This window comes from Corapipo altera, unplaced genomic scaffold, assembly GCF_003945725.1.
Source record: "Corapipo altera isolate COAL_440 unplaced genomic scaffold, ASM394572v1 317, whole genome shotgun sequence".
Classification (NCBI taxonomy): Eukaryota; Metazoa; Chordata; class Aves; order Passeriformes; family Pipridae; genus Corapipo; species Corapipo altera.
This window is the reverse complement of record NW_020884989.1, coordinates 836928-854808: the sequence shown is the minus strand read 5'-3', so window position 1 is coordinate 854808 and position 17881 is coordinate 836928. Positions and strand designations below refer to the sequence as shown.

The following is a 17881-nucleotide window of genomic DNA, read 5'->3' as shown; positions in this document are numbered from 1 at the left end:
GATGGAGCAGAAACAAGTTTACATGAAGTGTTTTGGGGACTGTCAGGAACCTCGTGTAAACTCATCACTTTGACATCTCATCTTAGGCTGCTGTCTCAAAATTTAACACAGTTAAAACCTCCACAGCAAACCATATCACACATTATACTACTGCTCGTAATACAATCTCAAGAGAAAAAGTAGAAAAACAGGAATTTACACCAGAAGTTACAGAAAAAAAGTTGGGTTTATTTGTTAAAGACCTACTTTGAAGATGTCATCTTGTGAGGGTCAACAAAAATAAATTGTTGCTTTTAACAGAAGGAACTGAAAAGACAGGAAACTTAAGATGTTGTTACACATTCTGGATTCTAACCACCACATGTTGCAATAAAAAACAGTGACAGAAAGAAAACGTGATTAACTGATGGCCAATCAAGAAAACCATGGCACTAGCTAATGGTTTCACCAACAAATCAAGCCATTGCATGTTTAAATTATTTCTAGTACCCTCCTGAAGGAATTCAACTATCTGCTACAACTGAGGGGCTCCCCCTTTTTTCACCTTTTTCTCTTACACCATCTTACATGGTGGATTTCACCACACACTTCTACATCAAAGTTGTATCCAGTTCATTTTTCCACTTGGTACTAAGACACTTTAAACCACAGATATGGATGAAAAACACTCACCTAGGCACTCAATCTCTTTTTCTCTAGTACAGTAGCATTTCTTTTGGCCTTAACTGTGCTGCTCCCACCTCCATAGAACACTGCAGCAAATGTAATTTTCCAGACCCGTTCCTTTGTCCAGATGCATCTCCATTTTCTTCTTAAGCCATGTAACACAACATGAGACCGTCACCTCTCTCACACTCCCTCCAAACACTGCCTCAAAACCACTACTTTGTTAAAATGTGTACAAGGACTCCAGCATCAGTACTAAGACTATTTATGTCAACCAGAATTGCCTAAGTGAACATTGCTCCTCTCTGCCTCTGGGACCACCAAACACAGCAGAACCCATGGTCTGTGACTGGCCTCCTGGGTTCTGTAATAGGTATCTTTATTACTGCATGGAAGGGATATTCTAAAAAAAGTGTATATTAAGTAAAAATAAGCTGTCTTTGGTTTTGGATGCCAAAGCAAACAAGATTAGTACTCCAAAAAGAAAATAACCAAGTTATTTACCACCTTGGAGTTTTACCAAGTATTTGACACAACTAAGCTAAAGCTAAAGATTTTAGGATATTTTCATTACAACTTGGATAACTGGTTTTTGGATAACTGGGGCTCAAGACAGCACTGTTTTTGCAGAAAAAAAGCAGCAACCTCCAGTACCTTTCCTCTACTTCTGGAGTAATACTTCTTAATCACTCCATTTCACAACAGCGATAATAACAAAATGAAGAAACGAGTATTTTGATAACAAGTTCTCTGTGATTAGCGTTTCATAACAATTTTTATGCCTGCAGAGATGCTGTGTCATTCCCAACAGAGTGTATCTCAAAATGGAAACCTATCAAGAAGAACTTCAGAGAATTAAGCTCCCCAAGTGAAAGGAACAGAGTTGATACAGAAGCAGAGAGCACACTATACTGCAGTCCAGCCTTTCTTACTTCAGTTGGTAAAATGGCACTGGTATTACATTTGAAGTCAACTAAACCCTCTGTATAGCAGGAACCATAAGCTGCCATGAAGGTTGATGAAGAAGAGTCTTCTCCTTGGGGAAAATAAGAACAAACAAATCCTGAAATAAGTCTGTCAGGAGGAGGGGATGAACAACAGGAAGGAGGAAGAAATCACTACAAATCTGGCATCTTGAATTCAGAAAAACATCACAGCTTTTGCAATTCTCACAAACTAAACAAGGAATCACACAGTTACTGTGAAAAAGGGGGAAGAGTCAAGCCAACTCTGTTTAGAGAAGGAAGTAAGAGGAATACTACGCCAGACACAAAAGAATTTAATTTGATGGAGAATCTACATTTCAGTTTAGCCTTTGAACCACTACAGTACATGGTAAGGGACTTTTTTTTTTGTTGCATGTTTGTTCTTTACCTGGCAATAAGAAAATAAGCTTTCCCCCTGCTCCTCATTAGAATGATCTTGCACTATGTCAGAAAGCCTGTTTACTGGTTGCATTAGTTCACTGCTAAATGACAGTGCCCGTAACACAACCAAAGTTCACCACACTCATGAAAGAACTCCTACCAAAACTCGTACCATGCTGCCGTGTTTCAGAAATGGTGATTAAGATACTGCTGGTCCAAAAGATCTTCAATGCAAGAAGATAAAGGAAATGAAAAGCTGCATGTTTAGCTCCCAGCTGAGTCTGGAAGTTGCAGAAGGTATACATACCACTTTACAAGGAAAGGGAACAGGAAGCCATGAAAGAAAAGAGTCATTATGTTGAAATGGTAACATTTTCTTGAGGTTACACAGGCCAAATGAGCATATCCCAGAAAAATGTGAATCAAAGCCTGGGTAAAGAAACAGAAAGCAGTATAAGTGACAGCAGATGGGGGGGAAAAAAGAAAAAAAAAAGATAAAGACTTTAGAAGAGCAAAGAGTATCAGATCAGAAAACACAAAAAATAAGAAAAATCGCAAGAGCTAGTGCATAAAATTGAGGGGTGCAATTACATTTAATACCAGCAACGATAATAATAACTGAAAAAAGTAAAACCAGGCTTCTTTGCAAGAGCCTCTCCTACACAGAATGCTGGCAAAAGATAAGTTCAAGATGAACTAAGTCAGGACTGACGTATCAGAGGAAGAGTAAAAAAAAAACCTGATAAACTAACAGTAAGCCACCATGTTATCAACATTTAAGAGGGAATTAAAGAATTTAAGGGCTGAGCAGAAAACAGAAATATGTAATGCTCATTAAAGGAAGCTGCAAACTATTCCAGCACAGGTACCAAGTGTTTGTAAAAAATTCTATACACGACAGGAAAAAAGACAGACAGACAGAAAGACTGCTGAACTTCAGTACCATAACAAGTTACTTAAAAGTAGCCACACAGACCTTATGACAGGCATAAAGGAGCATATGGCAAGAAATGAAGTAGGACACAGAACCATGCTTCTCCATCTGACCAAAACTCACCATCAAATTTGACCATGTGTCTTTGAGCATGTCAACTCAACTGTTTGAAGGAACCTTATGTAGACTTACTAGACTTTGTAGTCTATAACAAGAAGCTCCAAAGAATCTAAATTTTAAGATAAACATAATACATACAACCACATGCATGCAACCATTCCCCACCACCGAGGAGATGGAAAAAAACAGCCTCAGAGGAGTAGTAGAGACAAAGTGATGTCTCTTTTGATAGAAACAACATTGGATGAAGTCATTGGGAATTAATACCTTCGCATCTGGTTTTGCACCTGGCTGAAAGGCAGAGGTGTGTTGACATACAGGCTATTCCAGTTGACTTATTTGCACAGACTCACATGCAAACTTGTCATAAGTCAGCAAGATGCAGTCTCCATGGTCTGGGGGATAAAAAAAGCCTCCCCTACCTGAATGACAAAAGCCTTCAGCTGACAAAACGTCACCAGTAACAAGACTATTACCAACATGCTGTAGGGATGGCAGTTTCATCAGCTAGATGCTCTGGATTGCTATCTGCCCTACACGTGACCTTCTGTAGCGTCACCTCTTCCAATGTAGAGGCCATTGTATTACAGCAATGCAAGCTGCCAAACAGCACCAGGAGCTCCTGCTGAACCGCAGAACCCTTTTACTCAAGGCAAGACCCCAGGAAGATGGTCCTGGTATCAGCATGCTAAAAGTAAATGTAAAGAACACTCAAAAACCCTAAAGGATTGAAAGTATATAAAAATACAGTATTAGAATTAAAAAGAAAAGAGATACCACTAGTTGAAAAGGAATGAGAATACTAAATGGAACTGTAGGTTTAGTGAACACTTCCCCCAAAGCAGTGGGCAGAGATGACATAAGCAATTAACAAGCAAGGAAAACAACAACTCTGAACACATTAAAGTCAATATGAGGAGAAAAGGAAAAAAAAAAATCAGGGTAAGAAATTAATAGATATTACTAGCATTCTCAAAGCAGAAAAGAGATTTTTCATTTTACCAAATAAGTATGATAAAAAAGAAATGCTTTCAAGCTTTTAGTAGAAAGCTATGATGTTTTCATTTTGCTCTCCTCTGAAAGACCAAGTAATGAATATGCTCGTGATTTCTGATCAGATAGATACACCATAACCTACCAAATGCACAAAATTTATCTACTACTTCAGATAGCTATTACTACTAAAACTACATAGTAACTGTTCTGTGAAGACCATGTATCCACATTCTCTTGTTCATTATACCTAGAAAGAGCCCATGAACCCTTATTTGCAAGGCTATTTTGCATCACTAGCTAATTAATCGCTTTTCTTATCATATAAATCACCAAAAAAAAGTCACATTGCATGAAAGCTTTTTAAGATATAAGCTGCTCTGGACAGAGTATATGTGTATATATACATATGTGTATGTTCATGTATGAATAGATACACAGTTTGTGTATCAGTATATATATATATATAACCACACATACATATATGCATATGTCCTGGCCTTATTTTAAAGAAAAAGCATCCGGACAGAACCCAAGTTCTAAATTGGTCAAGCGGTAGACAAGTATGTGTTTACAATGGAGCACAAAGCCCTTGGAACCCTGGGAAGCCAAGCCAACTTGCAGATGCAGTGGCAAAAAGCAATCAGCTCAATAGCTTGAGCTTGGTAAATTCACATATGTAATGAATACACTTCTTGCTGCCTCTGCAGAAGACAAGGTTGAGGGGGTACCTTCCATGGCAGCCTAAAACAAGCTAAATCAGGGCTATCAGAGAGTACCCAAGACCCTTATGCCAGCTCATATGTTAATTCAGTGAGCTGACTCAAAGAGCTATGTCAGTCACAAACCAACTGCACAAGCAAGTAGAATAAACAAATGCATCAATAAACCATATCCAAACAATTTTCAGCCACTTCTGTTTCCCAGCTCTGGCTCACTGTGGGATCCTGACAGCCATTAAAAGAGCAAGTTTGAAAAGACGGGGCTGGGAAGACAAGAAAAGAATCACAGTACCTTCAAGCATTTGATCTTACCTGCCACAGAAAGGCACACAGGGTTGCACTACCCTGAGAAAGCTCCACCAGTGTCAGTGGATCTACACTAATGTTCCACACTTTCACTTCTACTGTGACTAAACCTACTTGTTTTGGACAAGGGTAACAGCAGTTGGGCAGAACACGGAAGAAAGGAAAGGTTATTCTACAGAGTATTTCCCTTCCAAGCTTTGTCTCTGTGTTAAAAAGGTAGGTACTTTAAGGTCTGGCATGGAGTGAACAACAACCTAGAGTCTATGGAGCAAACAGTGCGATGGATTTCTTGTCTGCTTCAAACAAAACACAGACATGAAACAGAACCTGTGAGTTCATTTCACTGAAGTGGCCTCAAGTGAAGTACGAACAGGCACAAAAACTACCCTAAGCAGCAGGCTTAGGGCAGCAGCTAGAGGCAGAGGGACTGTGTCAAACAGCCAGACTTGGTAATTTTTTCTACATACACAGCTGGAAAAAGACACTTGTCAGTAGTCTTTAGAGTACTGTTCTGCTTTCTGTATTTAGGTTAAAGTTCCTTGGGGCACTGACTAGTTGTACTTGCAAAGCACTTACACCAGTGGCAGCATATAAGATAACTTCAAAATGTTATAAGAGAAATAGCAAGGGCCTAGGGAAGCTGGTACATAGGCACCTACAACGTAGTTAAAGGACATCAGCCTCCTGAACTGAACATATCCTAGAGGCAAACACAAAATTTACCAATTTCTTTTTAATGTAAGTTTCTCTTCCATCTAGAATAATTCCATATATGCCAGATTTTAAAAGAGCCAACAATTACAAACAGCATGAAAAAATAGCAACTCATGATAGAAGCCTATTCTTCTGTTGTTAGAGAAGCTGAAAGATGTGGTTCTGTGTTGGCAGTTTAATTACTTTATCTTCATCTTATCCCAAAGCAGCTGATCTACTTAACATCAATCCAACTTCACCTCAAAAAAAAAAGTAATTCTGTTTTCTACCAATAGATAAGACTTCTCCAGCTGTGCTTTCATGTATAACAACTGCAATTTGAAAGGTAGAGACCTTTCAAGGAGGAAGTTGGACCTGTATATTCTCAATTTGCTAACATAAATGGAAAAACCAAGTAAATAAGTAATAAATAGCTAAGTAAGCATAATGTCCAACTGTACAGAAAAGCAGTACCACAAGTTGGGCTAAATACTAAGTACTGAACAGAAATGCCATACTTTGCTAGATGGAACAATAAGATTTTTGTAAGTTTACTTTATAATTTATAATTAAGCAAAGATATATAAAAATGCTACTACTGGATATCTGCTCCAGTATCAGGCAGGTTCCAGGTCAGGGAAAGCATAATAAGTGATGTCTTTTTTTTCCTTAGGACCTCTAACATCTACATTATGCTCAAAGGTTTGTTTTCTTTTTTTTTTCCTTTTAAACTAAAATTGAACTGGAGACAATGCATGTCAATACTACAGGGGGGGAGGGTCTATTACATATATATATATATATATGCTGAGCATGCACACACACAAAAAATTATATGCTCAACATTCCTCCCATGTTAATCCATGACATAAATTCTTGTCTTTGAAATATTCAAACACTTAAATCATCAACACAGTCTTAATTTTTTTTTAAATTATTCATCATGCTATGAAAGTCATTTTTCTGTCAAAGTATACAGCCTCCTCAAGGGAAAGGGGGGAAGTAAAAAAAAAAGAAAAAAAAAAAGAGGAAAAACCACCATCAAAGGGTTTGGCAGCCTTTAAAAATTCCCAAAACAAACAATGCATCTTTCTAAGCTAGCATTTGCCAACAGTGTCACTGTGTTCAGCTTTTTCCTGTGCCTGCCACTAAGCAGCACATTCGAACGGCAAGTCCCAAAACCTTCTGAAAGGACAAGACCTGAACCTTTACCCTGAAGCAGTCTCCTCCTACCCTCCCACCTTCCCTACTGCATTACCTCCTTATTGGTGACCTAAACAGTAGAAAAAGTCAGTGACTGAAAAGAACATTATGCCTATTTTAATGCAAAATCTTCAAAATTCTCACCAGAGCTCAATTAGAAAGACTGGATGATCATTAGTTGAACTCTCAATATCCTGTAACTAAAAGAAAAAGATTTAGTGTTAAACAGTAGCTGTATTTTCACTTAGCTATGCAGACACTTCACAGCCACTGTACCATACTGGCTTATGTCTGGTTTGAATAAAAATAGCTAATGTGCTTGCTTGTTATGCCATTAAATAAAGGGCACAAAGGAATTGCCAGGACTGGTTTTGCCCATGCAAGGCAATGGTCATTAATAGCTTGTATTTGCAGAAGGCTGTCAGAGGAACAGCATGCCTGTGCTTCCTCCACAGCTTTCTATAGGTTTAACCATATATGAGACAGCAGGAGAAAAGACACTATACGTTTCCTCATTTCACAACACGTCACAACTGCTGGAGCATTGGCAAGTCATGCAAGCCTCAGATGAAGAAAAATATTCCAGTCCTGTAAATCCGAGGGGGCAGAAAGATGTGTGTCTGTTCATGAAAATAGTATCTTGGGAAAATGTGCAATGACAGTTAGCAGTATTTCACCACTTTGCTTTTGCTGTCCTTGGAGTCCAGTATCTTGGAGATTTGAACTTGCAGTAGTGTTCTTTTTCATCCATATCTTGCTTGAAGGAGTTAATTTCTTTCAGTAATATTTTGAGAGGAAACAGGCAACAGATGGACTACTCATACAATCATGTCTGGGCTGGATAAACAGATTTTTCAAGCATCTTCATACAGGTCCACCTGGAAATCACAGTAGGCAGGCAAAGTGAGCCACACCGAGGAAACAGGCTTTGTCAACTGGATGGCAACCAAACATGGATCATCTATCTAACAAGCAGAACAGAGGACTGAGAAGCTGACAGCATGCTCACAACGTGTCAACCAGGAGAAGTCAGGGATTTTCATCAGCTGGACAAGAGACCTCACTCCACACTGACCGAGAAAAATCTAACACCATACATACTAAGCTGAAAAGTTACATGCAAGTAAAATCAAAACAAAAGTGAGATAGTAAGAAACAAACAAGGTAGCAGCGGAAAGCAGAAGTACAAGCAGCTTTATTAGTTTGTCTAAACATGCCTTAAATAAGTCTCCCATCAGCTCGGAGAACATGAAGTTTACCAGCTCTCATAAGAACTGTGCCCATTTGCCTTCAGCTGCCCTGTCTTCCCGAGATACAGGACTGTGAACCTACAGACCAGTCACTGTAGATTATCTTTCCTCAGTAAGGCCTCAGAATACTCACTGTGTAAAAGCCTGAGAGCTTTTAGGAAATTGGAATGACGTGGGAGTAGTCTGGGAGAAAAGAGAAGAAGGTACTGGGTCCTCTTGCTATGAGAAGAGACTTGCCATCAACACAGAACTCCAAGCAGACTATGGAAGGAGAGATTTTCACAGTCTATCCCCAATTCGTAGTGCACCTGCCTTGCACACAGGGTCTTATGACAGACAGAGGGAGCCCTACTGAAGTGATGACACCATTTGCCTTCTGTTAATCTGGATTCAATCTAGTGCATATTTTTAAACTTATCTGGACCTAACAACATGCCAACCCAGTGCACTAAGATTACTGCTGTAGTCCTTTGCTGGAGTAGTCTTTCTTCTTGCTTAAAAATTGGCAAAGTTTTATGAATCTTTGTGGAAGCCGGGCTGAAGATGATTCTATTTGTTCCCCACGTATTTTTAATATGAGGCCTCTACCTAAATCCTCTTAGTTTCTAAAGGCACTTCTGAATATGATTAGAATATGAGTTAGAAGAAAGACCTGTAACACAAAGCTTCTTCCCCCTCCACCTCTCTTCCCTCCCAGTTTTCCAGAGTTCAAACAGACTACCAAGAAAAGGGACAGCAAAGCTGTGTCCCAAGCATGATTTTTAAAGAAGGGAGGTATGAAATCCCAACATCTAAGCACTTGTAACAAAACACTTGTGGGAACTGTATAGGTGATAGGATCTATAAGTATTCCAGACAGCATTAACAGAATGAGTGGAGAGTAATCTCACGCCTGTTCTTCAGGCAAATGTTTCTGATGCTTTCAAATCACCTCTGAAAGTAAGGCTTGTTTCAGTAGCAGGATGGCATGCCGAGAAAAGCCCTTTGAAGTGTAGTTCAGACTCTTTGCTTGTACTTGTAAGATAGTGTTTAGAAGATGGACGGCTTTCATGCTTAAGAGACTGTACAAACTTTGTAAAATACACACTGTGGAGAAAAGCACATCCCTGCAAGCACCATCTTGCAGGTAGAAACCCAAGTCCTGGCACGGGATTTGAGTCCTTAAAGTCTGGGGTGAATGAGTCTTACACCTAGCAATCAAGAAGCACAAACAACTTGGGCTATTAAAAGCATGGCATTTATATCTCTAACATTATGAATTATTCAGCCTTTAAACATGCTTTACCAGGGGTTCAGCAGAAGCAAAATGCAGTACTAAATCAATTTTATCTGGAATAGTGTGGAAGAAGGGAGAGTTCCTTTTCTATTTTGAGAGCAAAATCTATCCTACACATGCACAGCCAAAGCCTTCTAATATAGCAGGCTGAATGCATATTAGTTATTCAAACTCAAGAACGTGTGCATAAAAGGAATTTCATACAATTAGTCCCCGTTGTCCTCCTCAGTTTATGCTCTCTGTAAAGTTCTCATTCCAGTGTTGCTACACTGAGACTCATTTTTTTGCCTCCCACAATGCCTTCAGTAATGTAAAAAACATCAGACAAGCAGGCATGGATGTCTAAAAAGAGACTATCTGTACAAGTCACTGATCTATCATTTAGTCAACAGGCTCAATTCATAGATTACTATAGCAAAGCAAAAGCAAGTCAAGCACAACGAAAACGGGTAATGCTATTTCACTCCTAATATTATAAAATGTGCCAGTTTTCTGCCAAACTAATGTAATGGAACACAGTTATGATTTTATGAAGAATTTTTTTCACATAATTTTAGCCGACTATCACTCTAGCTAGCACGTAAAAAGATCTTAAGGAGAAAAAATTAAATTTATTCTCAACTAACGAAAGCCTCTGCACACCTCTACTTTTGTATCTTTATTTGCTAAACAAATGATAAAAGTTTATCTTCAGCTTGAAACCAAACAAGAGTGCAAATGTACCTGAGGAGGCATAGTTTATGAGGAACAGCATGAAAAATCATACTACACAGGGAAAAAGTTCCAAGAACACACTTAAAGGAAAGCTGTATAAGTTACTGGCTATGTATATGTCCTATTTTAACCAAGAGAGAGTAGAGGTAACTGAACTCCCCTTTAAAGAAGAACCTTGTTTCAGGAGTTCCTTTCATATATGTTACAGCTTCAGGCAGTGAAAACAGAGAAAAACAGCACCATGGGAGCTTGGGAAGGTCCTTGTTGAATCCCCACAGCCCCACCAGAAACCTCCCTTCATTGAAAAAACACTCTTTCCCCTCTTTCCCAGCTTGGCCAATCATTAATTTTGGTTGGGTTTTTTTTTTTTCAGCTGCTGGAGCATTTCATAGGGACACGACATGGAAAGCTGCCAGCCTTCCCAGAGCCAATTCCGAGTAGGTCAGTCTTGGCTCAGCAGCAGACCACATAGCGAAGCAAAAGGAAACACAAGGCCTTGAACTCACGCCCATCTTCCCTCTCATCCTCCATATACACATTCTAAATACAGATTTTCTTTGACTGGTGACGAATTCACTGGTGGCCAACATCATCTCCACTGGAGACCACGATAGCAGCCAACAGGCCCTATCCATAAGCAAACCAAGAACTGCTCAGATTAAAACTAAGTAAACCTAGAAGTTAAAATTCCAAACTTTACCATTAATGTGTATTTTTGGCTTCCTTCACGTGTTATAGGAGGTTACAGAGTAACTATAATAGAGATTTGCTATTTGGAGCTAACGAGCTCCAAATAATACCAATCTAAAGAGAAGTGGTGATACGAACTAACCTGTTGCCAAGAATATCTTCAGACAGTAGGCATACCTATGGCTTTTGATTTGTGCAGAAAGTAGAGGCCACGTGTGCAACTGACAGCCCTAAAGAATGATACATTACTCTTTGTTTATGAGGAGGATACCAAAGAAACCAGAGAAATATTACCGATATTGATATGATACATAGATACTGATATTTAAAATATTCTACAGAAACCCCATGTCACAACACTAGTTCTGGAAGCAATCCCTAAAGAATTGTAGGGAAAGTGAATGTACTATTTAGCACATTAGGGACATGCTTACTTTTCTATTACCCAGAAAAGCAGCATCTGGATAATTCTTCTTAAATAACCATGGATATACCATTACACAACCAAGCACAAAATAGTGCAACATTGCAAGAAGCATTTAGTAATTATGATAAAAACAAATCCATAGGGGCAGATTCACTGGAGTCGCAGGCCAAACCCATGTTTCTTTCTAGGGGGGAAAAAAGAAAAAGGAAGGGATGTGTCAATCTTTCCACACCTCATCCTTTGACAGTAACTACTCTACACCATCTGGCTATTAAGGACTGTCAGCACTTGAAAAATATCTATAGTGCTTTTCTGACTGCTGTTATAGGAAAGGAAAAAGAAAAAAAAAAGTAGTAGAAAATTCAACAGACATAATGTAAGGCGAAAACTATCATCCTGCCTCAGTTCTTTTTTGAGAGGGAAAAAATGCTGTGCTTATTGTATATCTTAGAAAAATCGTATTTTGAAAACAGTGAAAACTGGTGAATAAGCCTGAGGATTAAGGCGTCAAACTATAAAAAGACAGGTGACTGAGCAAAGCCCTAACCCTGCACACATCTCTTACTGCTCAACGCACTGGAGCAGAGCTCACCTGCAGATTAATGCGAGTAACAGAAATCAAGGGCTAATTTGTCCATTTGGCATTTCTTATGAAGGTCTAGAACAGAGCCTGAATTTAGCCTTTGAGTGCTTCATAAGGCCTACACGAATCACTAACCTGATAAGCAGAAGAGAGACTGAGCCATCTCATCATCCAATTTCTACTAACTCCATATGACTTCACTCACCCTACGAGTACAGCAGCACAGCTTCTGCCAATATCGCTCCTATGGGCAGTTGAAGCTATTCTAGCTAAAAGCAAATATCCTTGCCAGAGTAGCTGCCTCCGCTGAAAGAAGAGCATGCATTTCACAGAAACAAGCATAATTGAGCTCACTATCTTCCACAGAAGTTTTTCTGGTGTGATTTTGTTTCATTATATCTGCTTAGGTAACTAACGAAAACGGACCTACTGGAGCAGGGATATATTTAGGTATCTTTATACAACACTTTGCATTTTTAAATGCTTGGTTTGGATTTCTGGACCTTTCCACATGTATTAAACCATAAAGCATTTTGAAGCTACCACCTCTAGCACAGGAACTAACACCTTCTCTGCTGTTTTTACTTCTTTGTTCCTTTAAAAAGGGACTTGTGTATTAAGACTTACTGTAACAAGCATAATGACCAGAATTTTTACACCTCAGATATTTTTTATAGATTCCATCCTCAAAATATTAATACACATACTCAGTAAACACAGGACTAACTTGTGAATATCACTATTCTTTGTATCTTTTGTCATTAAAAATGAAAGCTAAAAATACACGTGCACCTCCCTGTTGCATACTTGCTCCACATTTGAGCAGAAACTCCCAGACAACCATCATAAACAACTGTGATGAATGCTTCAATCTCCAATGGGCTGTGGGATGAACACCATAAAAAGAAATTAAGACTTACTATTTTTCCACCTCCTCTCAAAACACAAGAGTCTAAACCAACTCCTGTTTAGTCAGTTGTGACTTCGTAAACTCTGTATCTACCAAACCACACGCTGCCAGGAATAGCACAAATCTCAAAGCAAAGATTACAAAATCATTTGGGGGGTTTGGTTGGGGTTTTTTCTTTTAAGACCCCAACACACACCCTTGCAAAGAGGAACAGTTTAATATGCTTTTAGTTTTCAAAACCAGCATAGATCTGTTTATTCTGCTGGGTATACACCAAATGTTTGAACCAAAAAAGTTAGTCAGACAATACAGCTCGCTTGACTACACTCTTTATTTGAAGGAAAACCAAAAAGATCGATTTTCTACTCCAACCAGCTGAAATGACAATTAAAGAAAGTAAAATCTCCTAACTTTTCTTTTCTTACAAAAAAAAAAACAAAAACAACAACAAAAAAAAACCACCCAAGAAAACAAAAAACTACCCAGCTTCTCATCTGTCAACTAACCAAGTGGGTTTTGGCCGCTGAAAAATCCTGCCATTGGTCAGACTTTGCAACAGGCACATCCCATACACCTGGTTCGGCAGGCACCGATGCGCGCTCAGCTCCGCATCCCGCCGCTTTCTCGGGCTGGGGGGAAACAAAGCTGGGACCGGGGATCTGTCACAGGCCGCGTCCCGGCGCCAGCCGCCGAGCTGGAAGCTGAGGCGAGCGCGATGCCAGGTTAACAATTTGCAATTTGCCTCGCTCCTGGACGCCGCGGCAGCCCTCCATTTTGTCAACTGCCTCAATTTTAAACGTTTTCCAAGTCGAAGGCAGAATTTCAACGTTTCTTCGGGAGCCCTCCGGGGCTTTAAAGCATCCCCGACCATTTTAAGCAGCGGAGACCCTGTTCGGAGCCAGCGCTCTTGGCTAAGTTTAGCAAGGCAGCCGCGCACGCCGCGCCTCATGAGCAGCCCCCGAACCCTCTGCGGGGCAGCCAGCGGGCTCCTACCCATCCTTCTTCCAGCCGCGGCTGCCTCCGGCCCGGGCACGAACGGCGCCCGGCTTCCTCCTCTCACGAGGAGAGGCAGGTGGATGTCGGGAGGTGGAAAAGGAAGGGACGAGGAGACAGGAGCGGCCGCGGGCAGCAGGGGGCCGGGTGCCGGCAGCAGGTAGGGGAGCGCGGTGCCGTGCCTGTGCCGTACCCCCTCCCTCTCAGCCCCGTTCTTACCACCTGCGGAAGCGGCCGGAGCCTGCCCGGGCCAGAGCAGCGACCTGTCCACTGCGGGCGCTCTCCTCCGGAGGTGAGGGAGCGGCGGGGAAGGGCATGCGGGAGGAGGGAGGGCTCCCACCGCCCGCCTCTCCCTCACCTCCCTCCCCCTCCTCCTCCTTCTCCCCGCCCAGCCCGGCTCGGCCGTGCCCGGCACCCCCCGCGCCCGTCGCCCCCCTCCCGACTTGGCTTCCACGGGGCGGCCCCACTGGTCCGTGCGCTGCTCCCGGCACTTACTGTGTCACCCCCGCCTGTCTGTCTGTCCCCTCGGCAAGGATAAAACTAACTGCCACCAGCCCCGCGGCTGCCGCCCGAAACAACTTTGTCTGCTTCCAGTCTCTAGGAAAGCTCCTCTTTTTCCTTCTTCTTCAGTAAGAAAAAAGAAAAAAAAAACAAACAAACAAAAAAAAAAAAAAAACAAAATCAAAAACCAACCAAACCCCAGCAATTTTAAAATTAAAAAAGGAACAGAAAAAAAATACATTCGGCTCTTTTTTTAAGAGTGGGAAGCGTGAAGGTGGGAGGGGAGAGGACCAGAAAAAGGAAACATTTGGAGCCTTAGAGCTCTTTTCTTCTCTTTCCTTCTCCTTCCCCCACCCCCCACCAAGATGGCTTGAAAAAATTAAAAGGGGACAGTGATGAGGGGGACACACACTGAAAAGCCAGAGAGGACGGAAAAAGTTTGGGGGTTAGGGGGTTTTGTGTGTGCGTTTGGTCTTTTTGTTTGTTTTTTTTTTAAAGCCTTCGGTTCCCAGAATGACCCAAAGGACGACAAACACACGGGAAGAGCAGGCACAAGGAGAGGAACGAACGAGAGAAAGAGTTTTGCTCGTCAGTAAACTTCAAGCTGCTGGGATGAGGTCATTGGTGTAAAAATAAAGCGATGGCGTCATTTGAAACCAATCCCAGTGAATGAACTCAGACGGGGGGTGAAGGTGGGGGGAGAGGGTGAAGGAGAAAGAGGAGGAGCGGCGAGAGAGGATCCCTGCGGGGACACGGAGGCAGAGGCGGCCGCGCAGCCCAAGCGCTGAGAGGCGATGGCGGTGGGGCGCTCGGGCCGCCCCAGCTGTCACCGAGGGGAACGCGCTGCCCCCAGCCTCCCGCTGCAGCCCCTGGGAGGAGCCGGGGCCGCGGAGCGATTCCACCGAGCCGCCTCCGCGACGCGGGACGGGGAGGTGGCTCTGCCGCGCGGCCCTCGCTTCTTTGCCGGCTCCTCTCGTCTGCGGCCGCTCCGCCTCAGCGGCCCCTCCGTGCCCGGCCGGGGCAGCCGCGGCCGAGTGGCGCAGCGCGACGGCCTGGCGGGCGCGGTCCCGCTGCCCTCGGTGCCACCAGCCGAGGGGACAAGCGCCCCGGGTGGCTCCGTAAATATCGGTCTGGCCTTCTGCCTTGAGACGCTGTGCGGTGGGATGCTGAACTGTTACGGTGTTAAGGCGTCGGTTCCTCCAGTGGTGGTGTTACAGAATCATATAATCACAGAGTGGTTCAGGGAAGGAAGGGGACCTTAAAATGTCAAGTCCTTTCACTTGTGGGCAGAGCACCTTGTGGACTACGTGGAACGTTCAGGGCCTTCGCCCTTTAAATAACCTTGTTAAATAAAAACAAAATTAAAAATCTGCAGCCAATAACTTGCAAAAAGCGAAAATCTGCTCAGATACACAGAAGCCTTTTATCTTAACATGTATCTGTTATGGCTAGTACCAGCCTGAATTGGCGAGGGGTTGGATGGGTCCTATCTGTCTTATACATCCCTCTTGCAGGTACACCAGAATATTCTGCAGTTCTCTTTCTTCCTCAGAGGCATCATCACTACAGGGAGCCTGCCAGCACTGCTGGGTGCACAGGACATCTTGCACACCAAACTCCAGTCAGTCACCTCTGATGGCTTTTGAATTCCTGTGCCAGAAACCCTTGGAAGACATCATGAGAGAGAGAATTAACTGCACGGGTCCTTTGTGGCTATCTCTTCAAACAAAGTGCCTTCGGAAAGGCACATGACTATCACAGTAAAATGGTCTGTGTGGTTGGTGTTTCAGGAAGCAGGCAACTCAGAGCAAATTATATGGTGGTGGTCTCTGTCCTGGCAAAATTGACCAAGAACGACCTTGATGAAGGGCCTAGTGTTAAGGAGTTGTGAGCTGTCCCCTCATGAGGAAGCCTTGTTGGCACTCATACTGAACAGTCACGTCCTGTGCAACGGAGTGCAAAGCATGCAGGAGAGAGAGAGAAGCCCAAGCTCCATAAGACAGAGACAAAAGATCAAAAGCAGTGAAGAAATTATGGTAAAGCAATTAACATCAGTCTGTTTGTTCACTATTTTGTACACGTCTGTCTTCTGGTAGCTGAAGAGCAGTTTTGCCCTTTCATCTCAATTGACCAGTGGCCCTGAAGGTGGCTTTCACAAACCCCCAAAGTGACCACAGTATGAAAAATCTGCACAATTAACTGGAGATTAAAGAGAGCTAGAACTGACCCATTTTGATGAAGGGGATCGAAGAGCGTGCCAGAGAAACTGGAGGTAACAGCCAGTGCCCCAGCTTATTCAGATCAGAGAAGTGCAGGAACAAATAGTTCCAGCACGGTTATCCTCACAAAGAGAAGTGGGGAGCAGTGGAGAGAGGTGCGTGGTGAGGAGGAAAGACATTTCAATGCTCCCTTTCCTTTTGTCATCTCAACTTGGTAACACCTTATGTAACTGGTTCTTTTTTTTTTAAATTGTGGGACTGTAAAAGTTTCCTGACTGTAAAATTGTAAGAATAAGAAGTACTTGTGATCTTCTTGAAATATTTTTCTTTTTAGCTGAAAAAAAAGGATATATACAAAAAAGTCTGTACTAGAACAGCAAGTTAAAGCTTTTTCAATAGAGAGTCAGGTTATTTCTTTTTCCTAATGTAATAAAAGGTGCGACTAAACCAGTGATATCACAATTCCTGCATGTTGAAATAGTTACTAAGAATAACTTTTTCTTTTCAGCTGAGCTTGAGCTGAGAATCTGATCTGGAAGAACATTGCAGGGTTAAACTGGACAGGTTTGTTGCTAATCTGAAGACACAAACAGAAGAAATCAGGAGGACTCAAGGCAGCATCAGACCTCACCTCATTGAGAGCAGGAGGCATGTTCTTTACCTCCTGTTTGCAATGGACAAAGTGTGAGCTGACATACCTCTTGTAGGAGCAGGAACTTGTTTGCATGTACAGCTTAACTTTTTTTTTTTCCCCTTGAAAGCCTTTCACTGCTCCCTAGCACTTGCACAGCAGACTCTTGGAAATGACCTGAACTGCAGGTGCAAACCAGGGAGAGAGTCAGGCATTAGTTTGGCAAACACCTGAACCACCTTGAAAAGGGAGTACCCAGCCTGGCTGCTGACCTTCCCTCCCAAGTTTTCAAAGGTCCATCCATTCTATGGAATGTGTTTTGCTACATTTCTGTTGGTGGGTTTTTTGGCCTCAGCTCACCGGTCCTTTTTGACAAAATGGTACCAAAGGAGTTAAAGGTAGCATTCCTTTCTTGCGCCTCCTTATCAAGCTCATGAGATAAGAAGACCAGAAGTGTCTGTATGGGGTAAAACAAGGGCAAAATGTATTATGGTGGCTATCCAGCAGGCTATGCAACAGCCCTCAAACTTTGACACTGCAAGTGTGTCACCCCTCACTGCCTCTATTCCTGAGGGCCAGGGAGGGAAAATAGTTAGGTACTTTCAAGAGCTGAAGGTCATGCACCTTGTTTACAAAGGTTTCTCTTTCTTTATTTGTGAAAGCTAGCATAGCTTTTTGTTCCT

The 17881-nt window shown here is 42.2% G+C and overlaps 2 protein-coding genes across 5 annotated transcripts in view; one reads left to right on the top strand and one right to left on the bottom strand.

Annotated features, from left to right (window-relative positions):
• The window catches only part of DUSP16 (dual specificity phosphatase 16), a 61206-nt gene extending 46983 nt beyond the window's left edge, over window positions 1-14223 (bottom strand). For 2 of the 4 annotated variants that reach the window (XM_027666259.1, XM_027666261.1), the window contains exon 1: window positions 14067-14223. The gene's annotated coding sequence lies outside the window, so the exon portion shown is untranslated. Of the gene's footprint in view, window positions 1-13360; window positions 13727-14066 lie in introns of those variants that run through there. The other 2 variants (XM_027666262.1, XM_027666260.1) reach the window with 2 other exon arrangements.
• LOC113958180 lies at window positions 13447-17309 on the top strand. The gene is made up of 5 exons (XM_027666287.1): window positions 13447-13571; window positions 13713-14007; window positions 14076-14139; window positions 14847-14936; window positions 15901-17309. Exons 1-5 carry the CDS (start codon window positions 13447-13449, stop codon window positions 16098-16100), a joined length of 774 nt encoding a protein of 257 aa, XP_027522088.1. The 3' UTR covers window positions 16101-17309.
• Window positions 17310-17881: the final 572 nt, after the last annotated feature.